Source organism: Canis lupus, chromosome 2, assembly GCF_011100685.1.
Source record: "Canis lupus familiaris isolate Mischka breed German Shepherd chromosome 2, alternate assembly UU_Cfam_GSD_1.0, whole genome shotgun sequence".
Taxonomy (NCBI): Eukaryota; Metazoa; Chordata; class Mammalia; order Carnivora; family Canidae; genus Canis; species Canis lupus.
The window spans coordinates 20504677-20529750 of record NC_049223.1 but is presented as its reverse complement, the minus strand read 5'-3'; the positions used below and the strand labels follow the sequence as shown (position 1 = coordinate 20529750).

The 25074-nt window shown below is 46.3% G+C and overlaps 1 protein-coding gene across 3 annotated transcripts in view; it reads right to left on the bottom strand.

The window, feature by feature from the left end:
* Positions 1 to 23737, bottom strand: part of NMT2 (N-myristoyltransferase 2) — a 66889-nt gene extending 43152 nt beyond the window's left edge. For all 3 annotated transcript variants that reach the window (XM_038530020.1, XM_038530021.1, XM_038530019.1), the window contains exon 1: positions 23573 to 23737. In XM_038530020.1, coding sequence (XP_038385948.1) covers positions 23573 to 23600 — 28 coding nt within the window. In that variant the 5' untranslated portion in view covers positions 23601 to 23737. The remainder of the gene's footprint in view (positions 1 to 23572) is intronic.
* Positions 23738 to 25074: the final 1337 nt, after the last annotated feature.

Below are 25074 nucleotides of genomic sequence, written 5' to 3'. Positions count from 1 at the left end.
ATGGGGGTGGGCTGGGGGCGGAGTACAGATGAAAGCTATTCACATTTGCATCCCCCAACATCTGTAATGCTTTAATGCCTGACACTAGTAAATTTTAATGACAAATGCTTGTTGAATGAATGAGTGAATAATTCTGGCTCTTGAGAGGACTCCAATCGCCTACTACCAGGTGGTAAAATACCTCTGAAAGCTACAATTCTCCCTACCTGCAGGGTAAACTTACTATATATTACATCTTTTTTATGCATCTACTATGTGCCCAATAGTGTGCTGGGTGCAGGGTAGGGGAATGGGGCAGAGTGTTTAGTGGTACCTTTAGTTACCACTAAAGCCATCAAGGACATACCCTTGGCTTCATAATCCAGAGAATTATCTCTGTCCTGCCTCAATTCTTTTACTGCTGCTGGTTACGGCTTTTCTAGAAACCACTAGGAACCCAGGACCTCACAGCTCTTCCGTCCAATACACCTAGTGTAAAATATCTCCAAATTTCCTAATCAATACACCTAGTGTAAAATATCTCCAAATTTCCTAAATGCTTTCATCCAGAGGGATACAAATTGAGAAGTTATGACTGGCATGGATGCCTACCCAAAGAACAGAAATGAAGAATCCATAAATTTTGGTCCTATGTATGACAATCATTTTTTTTTTCCAAAAAAGATAAATGAAACCAACTCATGGAAACTGGAATTGATACAGAGACAATAAGTAAATTTAAAAATCCCAGATTATTTCACCAAAATTTCCTTAAATATGTTTACAGCACCGATTCTGTAACTTCTAGGACACTGGTACAATGGAAGTTTTCTGTTAAGTTGTATTTAGGGTCTGGTATTACACACCACAACCCCCCCCCCACCCCAACACTGTCTTGTTAAAATGATACTATCTTATATTGGTATAATGGAGAAACTGCACTCATTTTTGTTAACTCTAGTGCACCAAGGTTTTTCTGGGTTTTTCCCCCCTTTCTCTCATGGGCACTAAATGAGCCATTCCCTCCTCCACACTGCCAGACATGTCTGATAGTAGTAACACAGTGAAAAGAAGCAGAAATCCCCCACCCTCTGAATAAAGGTGAACCACTACTCCATTTTCGAGAAGCCTCCAGCAGACTCCAACTTGGAAATGAGAACTGACAGGCAGACCACTTCACACTTGCGGGGATAACTGTAATAACAAAAGGTAATACCAAGCGTTGGCGAGCATGTACAGAAATCAGACCCCTCACACACTGTTGGCAGAAATTAAAATGGTGCAGGCGCTTTGGAAGACAGGCAGCTCCTCAAAAGGCTAACCACAGAGTTACCACATCACTAGCAATTCCACTCTGAGGTATGTGCCCAAGAGAAGCGAACACATCCATCCACCTAGAAACCTGTACACAAAGGTTCACAGAAGCATCATTTACAACAGCCAAAAAGCAGAAGCTACCCAAATGCCCACCAACTGATAAACGAATCAAGAAGATGTGTTATATCCATACAACAGAATAAGACTGGAACAAAAGACGAAGTCCTGACACACGTGACAACATGGATGAACCCTGAAACCATCAGACTAAGTAAAAGGATCCAATCACTAAAGACCACATATTACAGGATTCCATTTACACAAAATGTCCAGAGCAGGTAAATCTATGGAGATAGAAAACAGACTAGTGGTTGTCAGGGGCTGAAGGATGAAGAGTGGGGAGTGACAACTAAGGGACACAGGGTTTCTTTTGGGGGGTGATGAAAATGCCCTGAAATTAATGGTGGGGATGCTTGTACAACTCTGTGAAAATACTAAACACCACTGAACTGTACACTTTAAATAGGTGAACTATAGGGTATGTGAACTGTATTGTCAACAAAGCTGTTAAAACATTGGCAGATGAGGGACACCTGGGTGGCTCAGCGGTAGAGCATCTGCCTTTGGCTCAGGGCATGGCATGATCCTGGGGTCCCAGGATCGAGTCCCGCATAAGACTCCTTGCATGGATCCTCCTTCTCCCTCTGCCTGGGTCTCTGCCTCTCTCTCTGTGTGTCTCTTCATGAATAAACGAATAAAATCTTAAAAAAAAAAAGCCTGGCAAGTGAAACTCCTGTTCCTGTAGGTGGTAGGATGATGCCAAAGCCTATGCAGACCAAGAGCTGGCTATGGTGGCCCATCGATGCCTGCCTCCTGCAGACCAGTAGGAGCATGTGACATACAGAGATGTCACAGCCCCAGGGCAGGAGAGAGCTGCTGGGGCCTCAAGATAATAAAGAAAAAAATCCCTGCTCAAGAAGACTCTTCTTGGAAATCCAATGAAGAAAAACTGACTCAGACTCTCAGGGCTCAAAACTGATGACTAACCACAGTTTAGCCATGGAAATCACTCAGCCCTTTTACAAAGATCTGTTGGTTCTTTGAGAACAGAAGTTGTACCTCCCGCTTCCCCAAGAATTCACATGAAAGATTCATGCAAAAAGTCTCTCAGTTTTCTTACCCCAGGGAGGACAGGTCCTTCTGCCTGTGCCAACAAGAGAATCTTTGGCATATTCAGAACACATTTACCACTAAGGGGTAAACCAATAAACTCAGCCACGGAAATGGCAAAATATTTAATATGCACACTGAGCAAATCTCTTCAAAGAAATATTCAAGGATTCCATAGACAGGACTTAATGGAATGAACAAAGGGATGGAATACAGCCACGCAAATATTGTGCAGATGCTCCAGGATAAATAAATGGTGCAGAGATTGCGAGAGGACTCCAAAATCCATCTTCCCCTTCTTCCTGGGCTCACAACTAGACTCCACTTTCCAGCTCGCTCATGGTCAGGTATGGTCATGTGACTAAGTTCTTGGGAGTGGGAGTGAGGTCTGCTACTTCCTGCTGACTCAGAGACACTCTGAGGTGTTCTCTTGCTCCTTCCCACGTGCTGATGGGAGGGACACTGGCGTAGGATGGGACCACAGAGGATGGGAGAGCCACATGATAAGAGAGTGGTAGGCTCTGATTGACAGAATGAAGGAGAGTCTTCTTGCCACCCATCTGAACACCCTGCCTGCAGCTATCATGTGAATAAGAAGGAAACTTTCACTGCAGTGAGCAAATTACACATTAGAGTCTACTCGCCATAGCAGTTTAGCCTATCATAACTAATACATTAATTTTAAGAGTGACATCAAAGGAATTCAATTTAAAGTATGTGAATTTCCAATATAATAATTTTAGATTTCACAGGATTCCACCAGAGATCACTTGTTCCTCCCCACAAAAACGATTAGAAGTTTGATATTTTAATTTCCTTATTTTTCCCCACTTATGCATAGAAAACAATGGAATTATAGATAAGTTTTGTTGTATTTTCATGCATTTTCTGAATTACCTATAATAATTATGATGCCTAAAATGGCCAAGAACAAAGACTGTGGAAGAGGGTTGAAGACGGCAGCATAAAAAGATACTGAGCTCACCTCCTCCTACAGACGCAACACATCTACACCTATATATAGAAGTTTCATCCTAGAAACTGGATGAACAGAACCACCACAAAAGGGATGGCACCAAGGGAGAAGAGGTAGAGATAGGGTCTCGCTGAGGAAAGAAAATATCACCCCCCAACCACGGAGTTCCACGGTCAGGAGTGGCCTAAGCTAGAAGAACATTTTCCCCGAGGAAGCAAGAGATTTGAGCTCCAAACCAAGTGCCAATGCTTAGATCGTGCATAGGACAGATGAGTCCCTAAAATACCTGGCTTTGAAAACCAATGGGGAGTACATTCAGGAAAACTAAAGAGCTGTAGGGAAAGGAAAACCTACTCTGAAAGGGCCAGTGCCCCGACTCACTAGACCTGGATATGAGTGCAAAAGCTCCAGATAGAAAAGTCATAGACTCCAGGTCAAGAAGACCCATTTACTAATCTTAAGTGCCCTCCAGATAGGCAGGAGGCAGCTGGGCCTCTTCCCAAGGACCGAGACACTGGTGTTAGCCATTTCTGCTGTTTCATTGGGCCATGATGATCCTGGCACTAGCAGGTGCTATTTTGGGACTGTTCCTCTCTAGACTGCTAGAGGCAAGAGGCATGTTCTGCTAAGAGCCCTGCACAACCCTGTGCCTCCTTGAGCCCCGCAGCTGACAGGCTGATAACCCTGCCCACCAGTGCACCCACAGCAGTCCAGGCAGCATCTCAAAGTCAGCCAGGCTGGGGGCCAGGCCTGCCCAGCAGCAAACCCCCATCACTGGAAGCCCAGCCACAACAGAGCGGCACATGCAGCCCACAAAGAGGGCACCTGTGGAGCACCTGGCTCTGGTGGCGAGGGGGTTGGAGCTTCTGTGCTCCACAGGATATCTCCTACATAAGGACACCCCTTCAAGACCAGGAGACATAGCTGAACTAACCTCGTACCTAGAAACACACAGAGAGAGCTAGGCAAAATTCATACACAAAGGAATATGTTCCAAACAGAAGAACAAGACAAAACCTCAGAAAAAGAACTAAATGAAATGGAGATAAGCATTGTCCCTGAAGAGTTCAAAGTAATGGTTATAAAGATGCCCAATGGACTTGAGAGAACAATGGGTGAACACGGTAAGAACTTCAACAAAAAGACAGATAATATCAAAAACCAGAGCTGAAGAATACAGTTAACTAAATGAAAAATAACCCTAGGGAGAACCAACTGCAGGCGAGAAGATGCAGAACAGATCAGAGGACCGGAAGACCGGGTAGTGGAGATCACCCAAACTGAACAGCAAAACGAAAAAAGAATTTTGAAAAATGACGATAGTTTAAGGAACCTCTAGGACAATATCAAACATACTAATATTTGCATTACAGAGGCCCTAGAAGGAGAAGACAGAAATGGTCAGAATACTTACTTAAAAAGTAACAGCTGAAAGCCTCCCTAACCTGGCAATGGAAACAGACATCCAGATCCAGGGAACATGGAGAGTTCCAAAAAAGATAACCCCAAGGAGATCCACAATAAGACACATTATAAGTAACATGTCAAAATTACAGAGAGAACCTTAAAAGCAGCAGGAGCAAATCAACTAGTTGCATAGAAGGAAGACCCCATAAGACCATAAGCTGATTTTCTGACATAAACTTTGCAGGCCAGAGGGAGTGGCATGATATATCCAAAGTACTGAACGGAAAAAAACTTACAACCAAGAATATCTAGCAAGGTTATCATTCAGAATTGAAGGGGAGATAAAAGGGTTTCCCACAGCAGCAAAAGCAAAAGGAGTTCATCACCACTGAATAGCTTTATAAGAAAATTAAAGGGATTTCTTTTTTTTTTAAAGATTTATTTATTTATTTATTTATTTATTTATTTATTTATTTATTTATTTATTTATTCATGATAGACACAGAGCTTGAGAGAGAGGCAGAGACACAGGAGGAGGGAGAAGCGGGCTCCATGCCGGGAGCCCGACGTGGGACTTGATCCCGGGACTCCAGGATCGCGCCCTGGGCCAAAGGCAGGCGCCAAACCGCTGAGCCACCCAGGGATCCCCATTAAAGGGATTTCTTAAAGAAAGAAAAAGCTGTAACTAGAAATAGAAAAATATATCAAAGAAAAAAAATCTCACTGGTAAAGGCACACATGTAGTTGTATATACAACTCAAAAGGTAGTAGATCAATCACTTACAAATCTAGTCTGAAGATAAAAAGACAAAAGTAGTAAAATCAATTATATCTACAATGGTTAGTTAAGAAATACACAAAATTAAAAGATGCAAAATATGGCATCAAATACATAAAATGTGGGTGACAAGGGAGTTAAACTGTAGAATGCATCTGAACTTAAACACCAACTTAAAACAGACTGCTATGGGGGCCCCTGCGGGGCTCAGTCTGTTAAGCATCTGCCTACAGCTCAGGTCATGTTCCCAGGGTCCCAGGACGGAGCCCCACATTGGGCTCCCTGCTCAGTAGGGAGCCTGCTTCTCCCTCTGACCCTCCCCACTCTTTATGCTCTCCCTCACTCAAGTAAATAAACAAAATCTTTAAAAAAAATCACAACAGGTTACTACGTACATAGGTTATGAACCTTACAGTAACCACAAACCATTCTAATAAAAATGCAAAAAATGCAAGAGTCAAACACTTTAATCAACCAGAAACACCCAGGCGCCCCACAACATCAATTTACTATAAAAAAATAAAGTGGGAATAAAGAGAATGTACCTCAACATAATAAAGACCATATATGAAAAACCCACAGCTAACATCCTACTGAACAGTGAAAAAAGTTGGGAGAAACTTTTCCTTTAAGATCAAGAAAGAGAGAAGGATGCTCGTTCTTACCACTTTTATTCAACATAGTATTGTAAGTCCTTGCCACAGCAATTAGGTGAGGGAAAAAAGTTAAAAGGCATCCAAATTGGAAAGGAAGAGATAGAATCATCATTATTCACAGATAACATGAAACTATATACAGAAAACCTTAAAGTCTCCAACCCAAAACTATTAGAATAAATGAATTCAGTGAAGTTTCAGGATACAAAATCAACATACAGAAATCTGTTGCATTTCTATATATGAATAACTATAAAAAAAGAGAAATTAAGGGGAAAATATTTCACTTGGAATTGCACCAGAAAGAATAAAATAGTAATAAATTTAACCAAGGAGGTGAAAGACCTATACTCTGAAAACTGTAAGACATTTAATGAAAAAGATGGAAGAGGACACAAATAGAAAGATACATCATGCTGGTGGATTAGAACAATTAATACAATTAAAATGTCTATACTGACCAAAGCAATCTACAGATTCAATGTAATCCCTATCAAAACACCAATGGCATTTTTACCCTCTGGTGGCATTTTTCACAGAACAAATAATCCTAAAATTCATAGGGGACTCCAAAAGACCCCAAATATTCAAAGCAATCTCAAACAAGAACAAAGCTGGAAGTTTCATACCTTTGGATTTCAAATTATACTACAAAGCTATAGTAACCAATACAGTGTGGTTCTGGCACAGAAACAGACACACAAATCAAAAGAACAGAACAAAGAGCCCAGAAATAAGCCCAGACTTATATGGGTCCATTAATCCACCACAAAGGAGGCAAAAATATACAATAAGGAAAAGACAGTCTCTTCAATAAATGGTGCTGAAAACTGGGCAGCTACATGTAAAAGAATGAAACTGGACCACCTTCTTAAACCATATACAAAAATAAACTAAAAATGAATTCAAGACTTCAATATAAGACCAGAAACCATAAAACTCTTAGAAGAAAACATAGGCAGTGAGCTCTTTGACATTGGTCTTAGCAATATTATTTTTTGATCTCTCTCCTCAGGCAAGGGCAACGGAAGCAATGATAACAAATACATCAAACTAAAAACCTTTTGCACAGCAAAGGAAGCCATCAACAAAACAAAAAGGCAAGCTACCGAGTGAGAGAAGATATTTACAAATGATATATCTGGGATAAGGGCTTAACACATACAAATATGTTAGATAAAGAACCTCTACAACTCAATAGCAAAAAATTAAATAATCTAATTTAAAAATGGGCAGAAGACCTGAATAGACATTTCTCTAAAGAAGACATTCAAATGGCCAACAGACATAAAAAGATGCTCAACATCACTCATAAAGGAAATGTAAATCAGAAGCACAATGAGGTTATTACCTCACACCTGTCAGAAAGACTATTATTAAACAGACAAGAAATAACAAGTGCTGGTGAGGATGTGGAGAAAAAGGAACCCTGGCACACTGTTGGTGGGAGTGTAAACTGGTGTAGCCACTGTGGAAAACAGAAAGGAGCTTCCTCGAAAGATGAAAAATAGAACTATCATATGATCCACTAATTCCACTTGTAGGTATTTATCCGAAAAAAACAAAAACACTAATTCAGAAGGACATATGCACCCCTATGTTTACTGCAGCATTACATATCATACATATCACAATACGGAAGCGACCTACATGTTCTCTCTCTCTCAATCTATCTCTCTCTCTTTTTCAATGGAGTATTACCCAGCCATAAAAAATAATGCAATCTTGCCATTGGTGACAACACGGATAAACCTAGAGGGTCTTCTGTTAAGTGAAATTAGACAGAGAAAGACAAATACTGTACGCTTTATATGTGGAACCTAAAAACCAAAACAAACGAAAAAATAAAACAAAACAGAAACAGGCTCATAGGTACGGGGAACAAACTGACAGCTGCCCGAGAGGAAGTGAGTAGGGAGATGGATTATCTTCCAGTTATAAATAAGGCACAAGGATATAACATACAGCACAGGGAACATAGTCAATTATATCAAACAATGTCGTGTAATGACCGATGGTAACTAGATTTATCGTAGTGACCATTTCGTCATGCATTTAAACATCACATCAGGGCAGCCCAGGTGGCTCAGCGGTTTAGCGCTGCCTTCAGCCCAGGGCCTGATCCTGGAGACCCAGGATCAATTCCTGTGTCGGGCTCCCTGCATGGAGCCTGCTTCTCCCTCTGCCTGTGTCTCTGCCTCTCTCTCTCTCTCTGTCTGTCATGAATAAATAAATAAAATCATTAAAAAAAACCCAAACATCACATCATGATGTATATGAATTATTCTTCAATTAGAAAAGGAATTAATATGAAGACAACCACTGGAAAAAAAAATCACAATGCCTTTTCAACGGAAACATTTAAAAAACGCAACAGAGTTCACTAATGGACAAAGCAATGAAGTAGCATACGCACACCAGCAACGACCCATGGGGTACAGGAACTTGCTATGCAATAATGATTACATCACAAATGGTGGTGAAAAAATGAACTTTTTAGTAAATAGGAAATAGGTCAGGAAAAGTGACCCCCTATATGAAGAAAAACAAAATTAGTTTGCTGCTTCCCATATTATGAAAATAAATTTTAAATGAGTTAAAGATCCAAACTTAAAAAATATAACTTTGGGATGCTTGGGTGGTTCAGCGGTTGAGTGTGTCTGCCTTCGCCTCAGGGTGTGATCCCGGGGTTCTGGGATGGAGTCCTGCATCGGGCTCCCCACAGCGGGCCTGCTTCTCCCTCTACCTGTGTCTAGGCCTTCCTCTCGGTGTCTCTCACGAATAAAATAAAATAAAATCTTTAAGATATATATATATAAAAAACCTTAAAAATTAAGGCAATGAGGGGCACCTGGCTGGCTCAGCAGGTAGAGCATGCAACTCCTGATCTTGGGGTTGTCAAGTTGGGGCCCCACCTGGGGCCTAGAGATTACTTAAAAAAAAAATCTAATGGGCGCCTGAGTTGCTCAGTTGGTTAAGTGTCCAACTCTTGGTCTCAGCTCAGGTCTTGTTCTCAGGGTTGTGAGTTCAAGCCCCGCATTGAGCTCCACATGTGGAACCTCCTTGAAAAAAATATAAAAATAATCAACAAGTAGGGATCCCTGGGTGGCGCAGCGGTTTGGCGCCTGCCTTTGCCCCAGGGTGCGATCTTGGAGACCTGGGATCGAATCCCACATCGGGCTCCCGGTGCGTGGAGCCTGCTTCCCCCTCTGCCTGTGTCTCTGCCTCTCTCTCTCTCTCTCTGTGTGACTATCATAAATAAATAAAAAATTAAAAAAAAATCAACAAGTAAATAAATAAAATCTAAAAAACAAAACAAACAAAAAAACAAACTTAAGGCAGTGATTGTTGTCAGCATAGTTACCGTCTATCCAGTGCCTAGAACAGTGCCTGGCACGTAGTAGGTGATCGAGTGCCTATCTGCTGAAAGAATAAGGTAACAGCTTCACGATGTCAGTGAAGGAGATTATTCCTTAAATGAGCCCTGAAAAGCACAAACCACAGATAAAAGGCATATATCCGAGTTAAATATTTTGTGGCAAGCTGATCCTAATAATTTTAAGCTTACAAGGATGAGGCCAGATGTTCACAAAACACACCACACAGTACTGTTAAGGGCCAGAATACACCAAAGGCTCTTTCCCCTTCACATCTTCTCTCCAGCACGGAGCAGGAGGAGCACGCGGGCCGGGGTGCAGGCGCCAGCCAGGGTCACGCCCTCTGGCTTTACTCTGGCTCCGCCACTTCCGAGCTGTGTGACTGGAGCATCTTACTTAAGCTCTCGGTGCTTCCGTTGCCACAGCTGTACAAGGGCGCGCTTTCGGTAGACACCATGAGGCCGACTGCGAGGACAAGGCCGGTTGGCACGGGCAGCAGGCCCACGGACATCGCAGCGTCACCTGTGAGCATGACCGCGCCGCGGGCCGTGCAGCCAGCGCTGCCGGAGGCGTGGGTTTCTCGTCCTGCCGCTCGGGCCCACCCTCCGTGAAACAGCACCTTCCCTTGTAGTCCCGGCTTTTAAAACGGCGCCCGACCCACCAAAGGGCCTCAACAAATATTTGCTGGATGAATGCGAAATCGAGGAGACAAAGACCGAAGCTGACAGGGCAGGCCGTGTGCAGGCGCTTCGCGAAAGAAGGATCTGGAACAGCCAAGAGTCTGGGCGGGACGCCCCGCCTCACGGGCAGGAAGGAACGTGGCAGTAACCCGCGGGGCGCCTGCGAGTCCGACGGGCCGCAGGACGCGAGGGAAGGGGGCGGGGGCGGCCGCGGCCACGGAGCCGGCGCGAAGCTGCAGAGGCGCCCCGGGCCCGGCCGCGGCCTGTGAGGCACGTGCTGTCGCGAGGAAGCCCGAGAGGGGGCGGCGGCGGGCGCGGCGGGCGGGGCGGGCGGGGCGGGCGGGGCGGGCGGGGCGGGCTGCAGGCGGCTCCTCCACGCGGCTCCCCGCTCGGCCCGTCCTCACCTACGCGGGCCTCCTGCCTTGCTTGTGGTCTCTAAACACTTTCTGTCCGCCTATTTGTTTTTTTTTGGTTTTTGTTGTTGTTGTTGTTGTTGTTGTTGTTTTGGCTTTTTTTAGATTTTATTTATTTCTTCCTGAGAGCCACAGAGAGGCAGAGACGCAGGCGGAGGGAGAAGCAGCTCCCTGAGGGGAGCCCGACGCGGGACTCGATCCCGGGTCCGCGGTCAGGACCTGAGCGGAAGGCAGGCGCTCCACCGCGGAGCCCCCGGGCGCCCCTCGGCCTCTGTCTTTCAGCCAATTGTACTGGACGTTCAGGGCGGGCGTGCCCTGGGTAGGGTGCCACATCCTGTCCCCACACGGAAAGGCACTACCAGGATCAAGCAACAGGCGGCGGTTTTGATCAGTTCACGAACCCAAAGGTGCTTCAGGTGCCCTGTGGACAGAGGACAATTTGCACCCGTGGCTGTGGGCAGGGGCCGTCCCGCCGGCCTGGAGGCCGCAGGCTCTCCTCATGCCGGGTCGGGGCACCCAGAGCGCACAAGCGGATCACGTGCTGGCCGGGTCCCTAATGGATCTGACCCACAGCTCCGGTTCTCCAGGCAGCCTGGGCCCAGCAGCTCCTCTGTGCAATTCCAGGGAGGACCTCTCCTGACCTCTCCACCCTCTTTCTCCAACCCCAAGTGGGACCCACAGGCCAGAGCAAGAAGCCACCGTTCCAGGTGTCATCAACTGGCACGGCGATGGCCTGAGCCCATCGGTTGGGTGGCTCCATCCCTCCGCCAGCACCCGGCTCTCCTCAGGAGGCTGCCGCGGGAAGTCTAGGTCAGAAGTTCCCAAAGCCACGTTATCTCCGATCACGCTGTAAGTCATGGACAGGCCTTTGAAAGGCTCAGAGCTCAAAGATGCCCCCAGGCTCATGGCCAGTGGAGGTCAGAGATCATGATAAAGGTCAGACCGGTGGTGGCAGCGCAGCGACTGAGGCAGTGATGTTGGGTGGCGGTCATGGGGGACCAGCCAACAATTTCAATATTTACACAGCTGTTAGAAGCAGAGGGTGGCTAGTTGTGCAGTAGCTCCAGCAAGCCCCAGATTCAACCCAGGCCAAGCTGGAGTAGAAGAACCTGGATGACTCCCGTTGCTACCTTCTGATCGACCAGTCGATCGGTTTGCTAACCAATCCCGCTTTTTTAGATATTTGGTTGCTTGCAAGCTTTCAGTTGTTTCAACTCTCACCATAAAGTAAATGTGAGAAAATGTGTCCTACCTCGTTAGCCTTCTCTTTCCACAATCATTTCATTATTACAAACAATTTTAGTGCCTACTTCCCATAAAACCCAATTCTGATAAGAGTTGATGTTAGTTATAATAAAATTGTGTCAATATGCATTGGCTAGAAACTGACCTAGTGTGAATTACAGTTTGGGAAGCTAAGACTTGTCTTTGCAGATAGTCCAAGGTCAGAATAAAGGAGAAAATACATAAATGTAAATAAAAAATTGAGTGTATCTTTAAGTTCATTATATATAATTAAAAGACAAAGTACAAATTGTTCAGCTATTCAACCAACACACTTCTTAAAGGCTTATTTCTTTGCCTCTTAGGCAAAACTGTTTCTGAAGATGAAATGATGAACACAGCAGGTGGAAATATTTTTTTTAAAGGCTTGCGGGAGTTGGCAAAGAATACTCTTCAAGATAGTTCCAATTAGTGAAAAACCATCTATTTGCTATAACGTCTCACCCACACTCACGATGTTTTTCTAATAGAATAACTGATATACACTAGCTCCTCCTTACACAAATTTTCTCATTTCTGGACCTTTCAGAGGCAAATAGTTATTAACAAGTCAAAAATAAATCTCTTCCCTGGCTAGAATTCATTTCAATAATGGATTAGCATTGTTATATTTAATAATCATACATCAGCAAAGTGAATACATCAACATGCTTTTCAAATGATATTCCTGTTTCTAAATTCCCTTACACATCAAAGTTTCATTCTCTTTTTTGTAGATCCCAATGCTGATCACCGACCGGGTCAAATCTCTCATTACAGGAACATTCCTTTTTTTTTTTTTTTTTTTTTAAAGATTTCATTTATTTATTTATTCATGATAATCACAGAGAGAGAGAGAGAGAGAGAGAGGCAGCGACACAGGCAGAGGGAGAAGCAGGCTCCATGCAGGGAGCCCGACGTGGGATTCGATCCCGGGTCTCCAGGATCGCGCCCTGGGCCAAAGGCAGGCGCCAAACCGCTGCGCCACCCAGGGATCCCTACAGGAACATTCCATATGCACATGAAATCCTTGTGGTTACAGAGTGTGGCAAAATATTATGCTTTTCCCTCCCTCAGAAAATTCCCATGAAGAAGTAAGGAACAACATCCGTAATGGGGAGAAGCACTGCCATATAGGAGGAGTGTTGAGGCTACCGTAGCAACAAGGTTATCAATCATCTCCTGGAATCACAAAAGTGAACTTAGGAGTTCTCAAACACAGAAGGATGTGACTTCCACAACCCAGAAGGCGGCTAAACACAATCCACTTTGGGGATGGTAGGAGAAATATTATTTTTTTTTTTTTAAGAAATAAATTTTTAAAAAGCACAGAGATACTCCCATGCTCAGAGAAATTAAACTGAGGGTTAGTGATGGAAGCTTCTTGATCCCTGGTTTAATACTAATTTCAGCATGCCGCACAACTTCCCTAAAACTTGTTAGCTGAAAAAAATTCAAAGGTATTTGTTAAGAAATATTTTGAAGAGAGACGACTGCCTTTAGCTCAGGTCGTAATCCTGGGGTCCGGAATCAAGTCCCGCATCGGGCCCCTGCGAAAAGCCTGCTTCTCCCTCTGTCTCTGCCTCTCTCTGTGTGTGTCCCTCATGAATAAATAAAAAAATCTTTAAAAAAAAGATATTTTGGAGAAATGATATACATACAAGGATATTAATTCCATCACTGTTTACTTGCACAAAAGATAGAAAACCACCTCACAATCTATTCACAGGAACAAGTTAAAGAAATAACGATATAGCCAGTCAATGATATAATATACAGCCTTTTCAAAAATGAGGTCTGGGGGACACCTGGGTGGCTCAGTGGTTGAGCGCCTGCCTTTGGCTCAGGGCATGGTCCTGGAGTCCCGGGTTCAATTCCCACATCGGGCTCCCTGCATGGTGCCTGCTTCTCCCTCTGCCTGTGTCTCTGCCTCTGTCTCCCTGTATCTCTCATGAATAAATAAATAAAATCTTTTAAAAAATGTTAATAAATAAGTAAAATAAGAAATGAGGTTGGGGACACTTGGGTGGCTCAGCAGTTGAGCATCTATCTCCCTTTGGCTCAGGGTGTGATCCCGGGGTCCTGGGATCGAGTCCCGCATCGGGCTCCCCACAGGGAGCCCGTTTCTCCCTCTGCCTATGTCTCCTCCTCTCTCTGTATAAATAAATAAATAAATAAATAAATAAATAAATAAATAAATAAATAAAACAGGTTGGTCTATATGGTCTGATACACCTAATGATTTCAGAGATACACATGTTAAGTGAAACACCAAGGTGCAGCAGTGGTACAGTATGATGCCCTTTGCACTGAATGCATGTACAAGCACACGCACATGCAAGCACACCATACCTTTGTATACGTAGAAGGACGGACATGAACTGGCAATGGCAGCTGCTCCTGAGGAGGGATACTCAGTACTGGGAGAGTAAGATTCCTTTTGCACTGGATACCCTTTTGTGCCTTTTGATTTTGTATTTTGTAACCACGTGCTCATATTGCCTATTCAAAATATTTTTTAAATTCAAAACACGAAGGTACAAAGCCAAAGCGAATACACAGATGTTGTATTAGTTAGCATACAGGTTGGGCTGCCTGGGGTAAGGTCCCACACAACAGAGCATCTGACACAGGAGTTCACTTCTCTCTCATGAATCTCCATGTGCCTAAGTTCTAGAAGATGGGCCAGGCTCCCTCCACTTTGTTTGCTGCCATCCCCAGGATGTCTGCTGGGTTCACCTGGTCCAACGCAATTTCATCCCACATGCACACCTGGGCCAGTGGGAGGCTCCAGGGAAACGCTCCAGGTGGCAGGTAAAGACAGTGTTGCCTTGGAAGAAGGGGTCCACTTGTGGCCTTGGCGCATAAGCCCAACAGCATTTACTGAATAAATGGTGAGTCTTCCCAGGGCCAGAGGAGGGACTCAGAGAGGGCTATGATGTTCACGGCATGTCAAATGACAGGAATCTCCAGGATGACAGGAAATGTTTGCATTTTTATAAAAAATAAGAACAGGAAAATGTATATATGAATACACCAAGGCATGGTCTTTTTGCTTCTTGATATATTCTGACGTTCTACGTGCTTCTGAAAAATTTTTTAAAAAAAAAGTTCATTTGGAAAAACAAAAAACTCTGCTTTTACTAGTTCTTTTTTAAAAGATTTGATTTATTTGAGAGAGAATGAGAGAGACAGAGAGAATACAAGTGGGGAGGGGGAGAGGGAGAGGAGAAGTAGGGAGCCCGATGTGGGGCTCGATCTCAGGATCCTGGGATCCTGACCTGAGCTGAAGGAGGACACTTAACTGACTGAGCCACCCAGGTGCCCCCCAATAGTTCTTTCTTCAGTTTCTTTTCTTCTTCTTTTTTAATTTTTTAAAAAGATTTTATTTATTTATTCTTGAGACGGGGGGAGGGGCAGAGACACAGACAGAGGGAGAAGCAGGCTCCATGCAGGGAGCCCAACGTGGGACTCAATCCCGGGTCTCCAGGATCACACCCCGGGCTGAAGGCGGCGCTAAACCTCTGAGCCACCCGGGCTGCCCTCTTTCTTCAGTTTCTATAAAATGTTAACAAACACCCAAAGGATAGTAAAAAGCAAGTATCCCTCTATCCTACCCCCCCCCCAAAAAAAAAAACAAATGAAAAGACTATGAAAAATGATCATGGTAACTGAATCACTATCTTTCTTAGGAACATACTATATGAACTTGAACACAAAGTGAACACAGCCGCGGGAATGAAGGAGCCCACATTTCCCTCGTGCATGCGCTTATGTGTGTGTGTGTTTAAGCCAGTAACAGACATGCAACGTGCTAACAAAAGCAAAACTGTAAAGTTAAAATCCCAACTCCCTTTGGGACCCCCACCAGGTGACTTGTGCACTGCCTTGCCTCCTAGCATGGGGAGCCTGACAGGCCCTAAGTCACTCACAGGAACTCAAAACACCCACAAAAGCATGACGAGCTCAAGTGCCACACAAGCTGGGCCATGGAGCTGGGGAACCAGTGTGCTCCAGTGGATTCCTTCAGCAGCTCTATCCTTCTGGAACACTCGACACTGGATTCAGAGCCCTGTCGGCTCGCTGCAGGAAAGCTGCCCGCAGGCCTGCTGGGTGGCTGCGCTGGCAGGCGGAGGACACGGAAGGATGCTGGTATGCAGGAGGCCACGGCGGGGCGGCCACAGAGCCTGCTCTAGAAGGGAGACGAGACAGCCACGAAGCAGGCACAGAAGAAGAAAGATCTCACTGCAAAATGCGGATGCTATAATTAGAATTAGTCCTTGAGCAGACCTGAAGAGAAATTTAAGAGGGCTCCCTGTAATCAAGTTGCAATATTTTTTCTTACACAAGGAAATGGACTAATTTATTTTTAAATTCGTTGACATTTCCTGTACTCATTACGCCTGTGGATTCTGGCTCTCGAGGTGCTCACGTTGGTCATCTCTGACTGAAAGGGAGATAAGCTTGAAACACTATCAAACAAATGACTCCACTGATTTATGGCTCATGCAGGTTAGTGCAGGGGCCGAGAGTTTACAGTCAGATGGCGAGAGGCCCAAGACCAGAGTCTGCATGTGAGGTGTGGCCTGGATGAGTTCTTCCCATTTGGAAAAGCCCCCGTCTCCCCATCAGTTGTTGCAAAGGTTCAATAAGAAAAATGTATACACAGAGTATGAAGAGCGTTACCAAAAGTTCAAAAAATTTGCAATTATTTTACCACGCTGGGGTCGACGCAGCATAGAACCCCCCTGCAAATCCAGAGTCCACGTCCTTTCAGTTAGAATTAGGGGAAAAAAATCCTTCACGTCACAAAATTCCTCATGCGTCCGGGGGAAAGTTTCAGATCAGAAATTAACTTGTCAGTGGAGATAAAGAACCACTGGCATCCGGTCAGCAAATCTTTGTTAAGCCACCAAGGCGTTCAATGACCAGAGGTGGCAAGGATCAGAGGCTGCAGGCACGGTCCCCACGCTCTGTCCACCTGGAGGAAGGCAGGCGGCCACACGCTCATATTAAGCCACCAAGGTGTTCAATGCACCAGGGGTGGCAGGGATCAGAGGCTGCAGGCACAGTCCCCGTGCTCCATCCTCCTGGAGGCAGGCAGGTGGCCACACGCTCATGTTAAGCCACCAAGGTGTTCAATGCGCCAGGGATGGCAGGGATCAGAGGCTGCAGGCACGGTCCCCGCGCTCCGGCCACCTGGAGGCAGGCAGGTGGCCCCTCACTTGCACTGGGCAGGCCTGTACTGCGGTGCCAGCCTTGTTCGCCACCCCGTCCCGGCAAGCCCTATGGGGCCTCGGACAGGGGTTACCACCTTGGGTGGCAGCCTTGGCGACAGAAAGGGCACCAGAGCCAGATCTGGAATTTGGAGAAGGGGCAGAGGTGGGAAGATTCAGAGAACACCCCCGGGGGGGGGGGCGGGGAGGACTCCCCAGAACAGGTGGGAAGCGGCGGCTGGTGGACGGGCAAGGCCACTAAGTCAATCCCTCGGGTGAGCAGTGATGTGGGGCGCAGCAGCCTTCGTGAGCAGCGCCTGGGGGGGACCCGGGGTGACAGATGCCTAACCGCCCCCGAGTCCCATGTCAGCGGGGAAGGAGCCAAAAGCACTAGAGCTAGTGACTGGGTGGCTGGAGGGAACCCAGCGTGGGGGGGGGGGGGGGCAGGAAGGCCTCCATCCTCAAGAAATCACCATCAAGGTGGAAAACCCTCGGGTTATAGAACGACAGAGAGAAAAATCCTAGAAACTTCCAGACTCAAAACAAGTCAAAACAAAGAAAGAGTATGGTTTCCTATATAAGAAAGAGAAGCAGATTGGCAGAGAGACAGCATCTGTGCCACTAAATGCTAGATGATAATAAAGCGTTTGTGGAGTGTGGAGTTTGGAGGAAAAAAAATGATTATTCTACAATTACACGCATGCCCAGACTATGGTTTATTCATGAAGACAAAAGAAAGGCATCTTCAGACATACAAGAATTCAGAAAATATGTCATCTGCCTATGCTAATAAAAAATTAAATGAGAAAGTACTCAAGAAGGAATGGTTTACAAGGAATAGTGACAAGCAACAGAAACAGGGGAGTCTGAGAAGATTTTGACAATATGGCTGTGAATATAATGTAATAGTTACGAAGAAAGTTTTAACGGGGTAAGAGGGCAAAAATAAAAAAAGCCACATGGGATTAAAATTCCAGACTATTCCAACAAAACCCAGGACATGTAAAGGAAGGAAAAGTTAAAACATCCTACACATTTTGTTTTGCTCAATGGTAGACTATTTTGGATCGTGGTTAATTTTAATCACCGATAGAAATACAGATAGAAACACGCTTGTTCAAAATTTAAAGATCACTCCCAGAAGAAAAAAAAAAAATAATAGGGTAAAGAATTTCCAAACCATTAGAGAGGGAGAAAATGAAATCTATCTTCTAAAGACAAGAATAAAGAAGTATTTTGAGCACCATAAAAGCTTATAAAAGTCAAAAGCAGGATATGATCTGAGCTGTCCAATCTCATACACACTACTCAGGAAGGGCTAAATTTAAATTAATTAAAATTAAATAAAATTTAAAATTCAGTTCCTTAGTCACACTAACCACATTTCAAGTGGCTAGTGACCTCTGTATTGGGACATTCCCATCACTGCAGAAAGTTCTAGCAGACAACACTAACAGAGGAGAAGACAAGAAAAGAGTCCTTGTAAAGTTTGATCCTCTTAATGTTAAATGTGCACTTTCATGTATATATTAAAATATTAGTTGATTAAACTGTCAATAGTGGTTTCTCTAGCAAATAAGATGACCAGGGGTCTTCTACTCCCTATACACTTTATTGTTTGAATTTGTTTTTCAAAGATTTTATTTATTTATTTGAGAGAGAGAGAGAGAGAGAGAGAGAGACAGCACAAGCATAGGGAGAAGCAGAAGAGGAGGCAGAGAGAAAAGCATACTCCGCCGAGCAGGGTGCCTGAAGGGGGTCTTGATCCCAATACCCTGAGATCATGATCTGAGTCAAAGGCAGAAGCTTGCCCTTTTGTCTGAATTTTTAATAAAGCTTACTTTATTCTTAAAAATGAGTAAAAGTCAAAACATATTTTCCAATATGGTAAAAAAAAAAAAAACAAAAAAAAACAAAAAAAAAAAACCCAGCCAACCAACGTTTTTCTTGAGCTTGATACAGAATTTGGTTCTAATCCCTGAGTTAACTAACCAACTGACTCTAACTCCTATATAATTACAGTGACACTCGTGTTAATAAACCATTTCAACACAACAAAGAGTGTGTCCCACACCTAGAAATTTTCCAGAGTTTAGCTCAGTTTCTGGAAAAAGTTCCTTTAGGGCCCATGGGTGATATCACATTTCAGATGCAAGCTGGAACAGGCACTGGACGATTGCAAACTGTATTTCTTGAATTGAGGGGGTTCCTTGGGCGTAGGCTGTTAATACACCTTTCCATTTAGATTTACACAGTTGATAACAGGTCAAATTTCAGAAAGGGCGGCTCTGAATTATCCTCCCGAGAAATTCCCACAGCCAGTCTCAACAATACACAGATAGAATCAGAAAGAAGAACACACTGCATGTAGAATAAGGTCAATTCCCCCCCCCGCCCCCGCCCCCGAACCGAGCTGGGTGTGGGAGAAGAGAGGTTATATGCTCTTTGTTAAAAGAATTCCAAAATTTTAGTCTTTACCAAATACCAGATCTTTAATTTTTCTAAGAAAAAAAAATTCTTAAAAATGTCTCAGAATAACCCTCCAAAACTAAAACTATTTCACATCTACCCCAGGGAATAATTTGATCATTTGTGTGCCAACAACAGCATATTCATATATGCTTATTTTACTCCCTAAGTAAATATTCTTGGTAACTGCCTCCTATTCCACCGCCATGAATACTGAGGAGAAAGCTCTTAGTGGGAAGGAGATGAAAAACATCAATCTGTCTAGGAAAAAGAATTTTTTCTTTTGTTTTGTTTTGCATTCTGAAAATCAGTGTGGGTAAAGCCAGAAAGGAGATTTGGTTTTGTGCCAGCCTCAACACTCATTTTATTTGGGGCCAATTGTGACAATAACTATGCTTCATCTGCGTGGGAGGAGGGTGAGCCGAATGAGGGGTATTTACCACTACCCCATATACTTTACGAATGGAGAAAAGATATATGAAATGGGGGCAGAATGAGAAGATAGTGAGCTTGGCAGATTCTTGAACAACGTCCTCCATGTTTTCCCAAATCCTTTCCAAAGAAAGGCACAGAAGCCACCTATACATCAAACTGAGATAAGTACTAAAGCTCCTTGAGTATTTACCTAACGTCGAACCCACCTGGGCAAGCCCCACAGAGGTCACCCGATAGGTAACCTCTTCAGTGCATGGCCACCTGCTCCCTCGCACAACAGAAATCTTCAGTAATCTGGACTATTTCTAATAATTCACATAGAAAGCTGGATTGAAGTTCATTTTTATCTACGCAGAAAGTCTTTGCTAAGAAAATAAGAGTATAAATCTGATTACCTCAGAACTTCAAATTTGCCTGAAAGTTTGCAAGTTCCCTCCGAACTCTTTAGGACTCAGTTTCTTCCCCTAATTGTAAATCACATGTTAAGGGGAGTTATTTAAACAGTCTTTCTAGGAGAACATCTATTAGTCCTTTCACTGAGCATGGCATATTTCATTCGTGGATTTGAAGTACTATCCACAAAAATGAAGTAGTCTTTTTAGTCCATAAAGAAAATTCTATAAAAACAAGAGAAAAGCATACTACGTAATATGTTTACATTTTGGTGTGAAAGAATCTAATTTGGTATCTTCCTTTTATCTGAGGTTCTAGTTGCAACTTGGTATGTCTAAAATGAGTAGTAAATACATAAGAGTGGACCCTTGAACAGCATGGGTGTTAGGGGCTCTGACAGCCCACGGAGTCTGAAATCTTTGTATAACTTTTGACTTCCCCAAAGCTTAACTCCTGATAGCGCAGTGTTGGCCAGGAGCCTTACCAAAAACATAAACAGTCGATTAACATATATTGCATATGTTATACATATTATATACTATATTCTTACAGTAAAGTAAGCTAGAGAAAAGAAAATGTTATTAAGAAAATAATAAGGAAAGTACATTTAAGTACTGCACTCAAAAAAAAAAAAGTACTGCACTCTATTATTTATGGGGAAAAAAATCACATACAATTGGACCCATGTAGTTCAAACCAGTGTTGTTCAAGGGTCATCTGCATACTCAATTGTGGGGGTAAATTAATTCCTTCAGGCCACAAGGGTTCTACACAGTAATTATTGCTTTGTGTGCTGACCCGTACCTAGTGGCCTCAAAGCGATAATTCATCATTAAAAGGAAAACTGTTTACCTACGTATTCCTCCAAAGGCTCTTTATTGGTCACTTAACTTAAACCAGTAAAGAATGAAGAGGCCGACCATAGAAAAGAGGAGTCTTTCAAATGAAGACATTTACAAACCTGAGCTATGCAAGGAAAAAAAAAAATCTAGGTTTCTCCTGAGCCATGGCATCAGTACACAAGCCAAATGAAACACAATTACCCTCAAACTTGGCACATACCATCTAAATTCAAATCTGAAAAAGCAGTCCAACAAGTGCAGCGACTCGACTTTTTACCAATCTCTTCCCATGTAACTGCCTATAAAGAAATCCATTCTATCAATCTCTTCCCACTAGAACTTGTTATATTATCTGCTCTTGGTTGAAACACTTCAGTCCACTGGGCATCTCTAAATTTTGAGTAACCGTGCTAGCCTACAAAATGTGCATGTACAAAACTGAAAATCTCTGAAGAGGACATAGCGATGCCTCTGGGTGCTGATCTGGGAACTTCACGCAGCCTCTAGGTGGCAAGGCGTCTTGGGCCAGGTCCAGATCAATGGGCACACAGATGAGCCCTTCTCCGTAGCATGAATGCTCTGCACTGTGTAGGCAAGGAGGTACAAATCAAACCTTCCGAAGAATGAATAATAAATAGAAATCACAGTGGAGAAGACAAAAGTCCAGGGTCTCTCCAGAAAGATAACAGACAGGTGTGGAAGTTACTTGGGTAACCCATATTTCACCTGGACCATCCTAGCACATTTCACCCTAGCACTAATACTATTGTCTCAAAAGTGTATTTATATTTAGCCAGCTATCACAGGCAAATTTCTATCCCCACATACACAGAACTCAAGCTCAGATTTCTGTTGAATTTCCTTTCCTCTTAAAAAAAAAAAAAAAAAAAATTCCAGACTTGAATTGTGACATTCGGTACTTGCAGCTGCCACCGAAGTATTATTCACTGCAAAAAATATAAAAAGCAACTTGCAAATGGGAGAAACATTTAGTCAGCTTTTCCTTTTCTTGATCTCTTTTAATATTTTATAACACATGAAAGCTCAGTAAAAGTTCCTTTCTTAAACAAATCTTCAAGCAGACGTTAAAGAGAATGCAAATGCTTTACACTTTATATCATCAATCATTTAAAGGATCCTCTCCATGAACTGAATAAATAAGCCATCTGTGACGAAGGCCTCCCTATCATGTTTTCAAGCTGACCCACTTCATCAGTCACCATGGTTTGCAAAATCTCACATCGAAGGGGCAGCAGCAGTCAGCGCTCTGTGCCAGCGCACAGTCTGAATCCCAACGGGGTAAAGGGGAGTAACGCAAACACCACCTTCAAGGACCCCAGTCTGGTTTAAAATGACCGCACCCCTCCCAGACTCTAAAAACAGAACTTCAATACCCTTAACCGGAAGCAATCTTTTCTCCAAAGGGAGAGTAAAATCAAGTCTGCGGGGGAGAAAAGGGAGCCAGCGAAAAGGAGGAAGAAATCTGATCAGGTGCTAAAACGTGGGGTGCAGCTGGCTTTGCAGATCAAACACCCGCTTTGCAAGCAGGATCTGCTCAGATCCCCCCGCCCCGCGCCCCCGCCAAGCCTGAGCCCGAATCAGCGGGCGGGTCCTGCTCGAGAGAGGGCTCTGCGGGCGCGCGGGGCGGGGGCGGGGGCGGGGGCGGGGGCGGGGGTGGGGGCAGGTCCGCGCCCCCGCGCCCCCGCCCCGCCCCGCGCAGGCCGTGCGGGGCGCACAACTTTCCGCAGTTCCCCGCCGCCGCCCGCGCGCGGACCACCCCGCGCAATCCCAGCACCGCTCCCCCACGGGTCCTCTCCTCCTCCCGAGGCGGCGGCGGCGGCGGCGGCGGCGGCGGCGGCTGGGGGAGGGGCGGGAGGCCCCGGCAGGACCTGGACAGGATGACAAGCAGCGCAGGAGGACGACTCCCCACAAAGGGCCGGGGGCCGCGCCTCCCCCGGTCCCGCCGAGCCGCTCGCCGGCCAGGACAGGCGCGTCGCACCCGCGGGCCGGGGCCCGGCCGGGCGCAGGCGGAGGCGCAGGCGGCGGCGCAGGCGGGGACGGGGACGGGGACGGGGCCGAGCCGGGCCGGCGGCCCCGCGGCAGGTGACAGCAGAGGGCCCGCCCCGGGGACCCCCGCGCCCCCGCGCCCCCGGGGCCTCGCCCCCGGAGTCCGAGCGCAGCCCGCGCCGCCCCGCGCCTACCCTTTGGCGTGCTCCGTCTCCTCCTCATTGTCCCCGTCGATCCCGCACGTGTCCTGGTCGTCCAGCTCCAGGCTCTGCTGGCTGGCCGCAGACTCGCTGTCCTCCGCCATCGCGGCGGCGCGGGCTGGGGAGGCGGCGCTCGGGGCCGCGGGCGTGGGGGACCGGCGGCGGCGGCGGCGGCGAGAGCAGCTCCCCCTAGTGCCGCCAGCCGTCCCCTCCGCGCCCGGAGCCCCGGCGCCGCGCCCGCCGGCCCGCCCCGCCCCGCCCCGCCCGGGCCCGCCCACCGCGGCGGGGGCGACGGGGGCGGAGGGGGCGGGGCCACGCGGGGAGGGGCGGGGCCGGGGGGCGCGAGCCGGCGGACGGAGCGGGGCGGGTGGGGGCGGGGCCATGCAGGGGAGGGGGCGGGGCCGGGGGGGGCGCGAGCCGGCGGGGGGAGCGGGGTGGGGGTGGGGGCGTGGGCCCCCGGGCGCTCCCTGCCACCCGCCCGGGGCTCGGCTCGGAGTAGGTCCGCACGCTGCTCCGGATCCCGGAGTCTTCCCCGTGGAGCGCCCGCCGCGACGCTACCCCTCTACGGCTTAGGGAGCGCTTTTAACCGTTGCAGGCATCTTCCACTCAAGAGTAGGCGTGCCAGGGCCCATGATTTCTAGAAGCCTCCCGCACATACACAGACGCTCTTTTAAAAATTCCACTTCTTGTGTCTCGGGCCCACACCCTGTCAACTCAAAGTCCAAGGCCAAGCAGTGCCTCCCATCCCCCTCCCCCTCCCCCTCCCCATGCCAACGGCCTGGCAGCCCCACAACCCTTCACAGAGGAAAACCCTGAGCTGCCCCTGTTTTCCGTGGACATCGCCGCAGCCAGGCCGGAGCACAGCCACCGCCTTAGGGGCCCTGGGGCAGTGCTGTCCGTGTCGCTGCGGGATCGGACACTTGGCCTTCGCCACGTGCAAGTGTGAACCCACGCGGCCGAGCGAACGGAGACGGTCCCCGGTGAAACTCTCGGTGGCCCCCGTGGACCTGGGGGGAAGGACGTGGGTGGCCAAGTACAGGGCAGGTGAAGTGCAGCTCGTCTGCGGCCGCGTTCCGTACACAGCAGCCCTTCGTTTGCTTCCCTGGAACGGCTGGCGTTCAACAGTCCTGCCAGACACGGGGAGGTTTACAAAGTCAGTGGAAAGAGAGTTCTCAGAAACTGCTCAGCGAGCAAAATGGAACTTTAAAAAGCCACCTGAGGGGCGCCTGGGTGGCTCAGCCGCTGAGCGTCTGCCTTCAGCTCAGGGCGTGATCCCGGGGTCCTGGGATCGAGTCCTGCGTTGGGCTTCCCGCAGGGAGCCTGCTTCTCCCTCTGCCTGTGGCTCTGCCTCTCTCTCTGTGTCTCCCGTGAATAAGCAAAATCTTTTTAAAATAATAATAAAATAAAAAGCCACTGAAAGTTTTGGCGTGGGTCCCTTTTTTGCAGAAGCTATTGGGAGCATTGCGTGCCTCTTTTATCCCCCCACAAGGGAGACC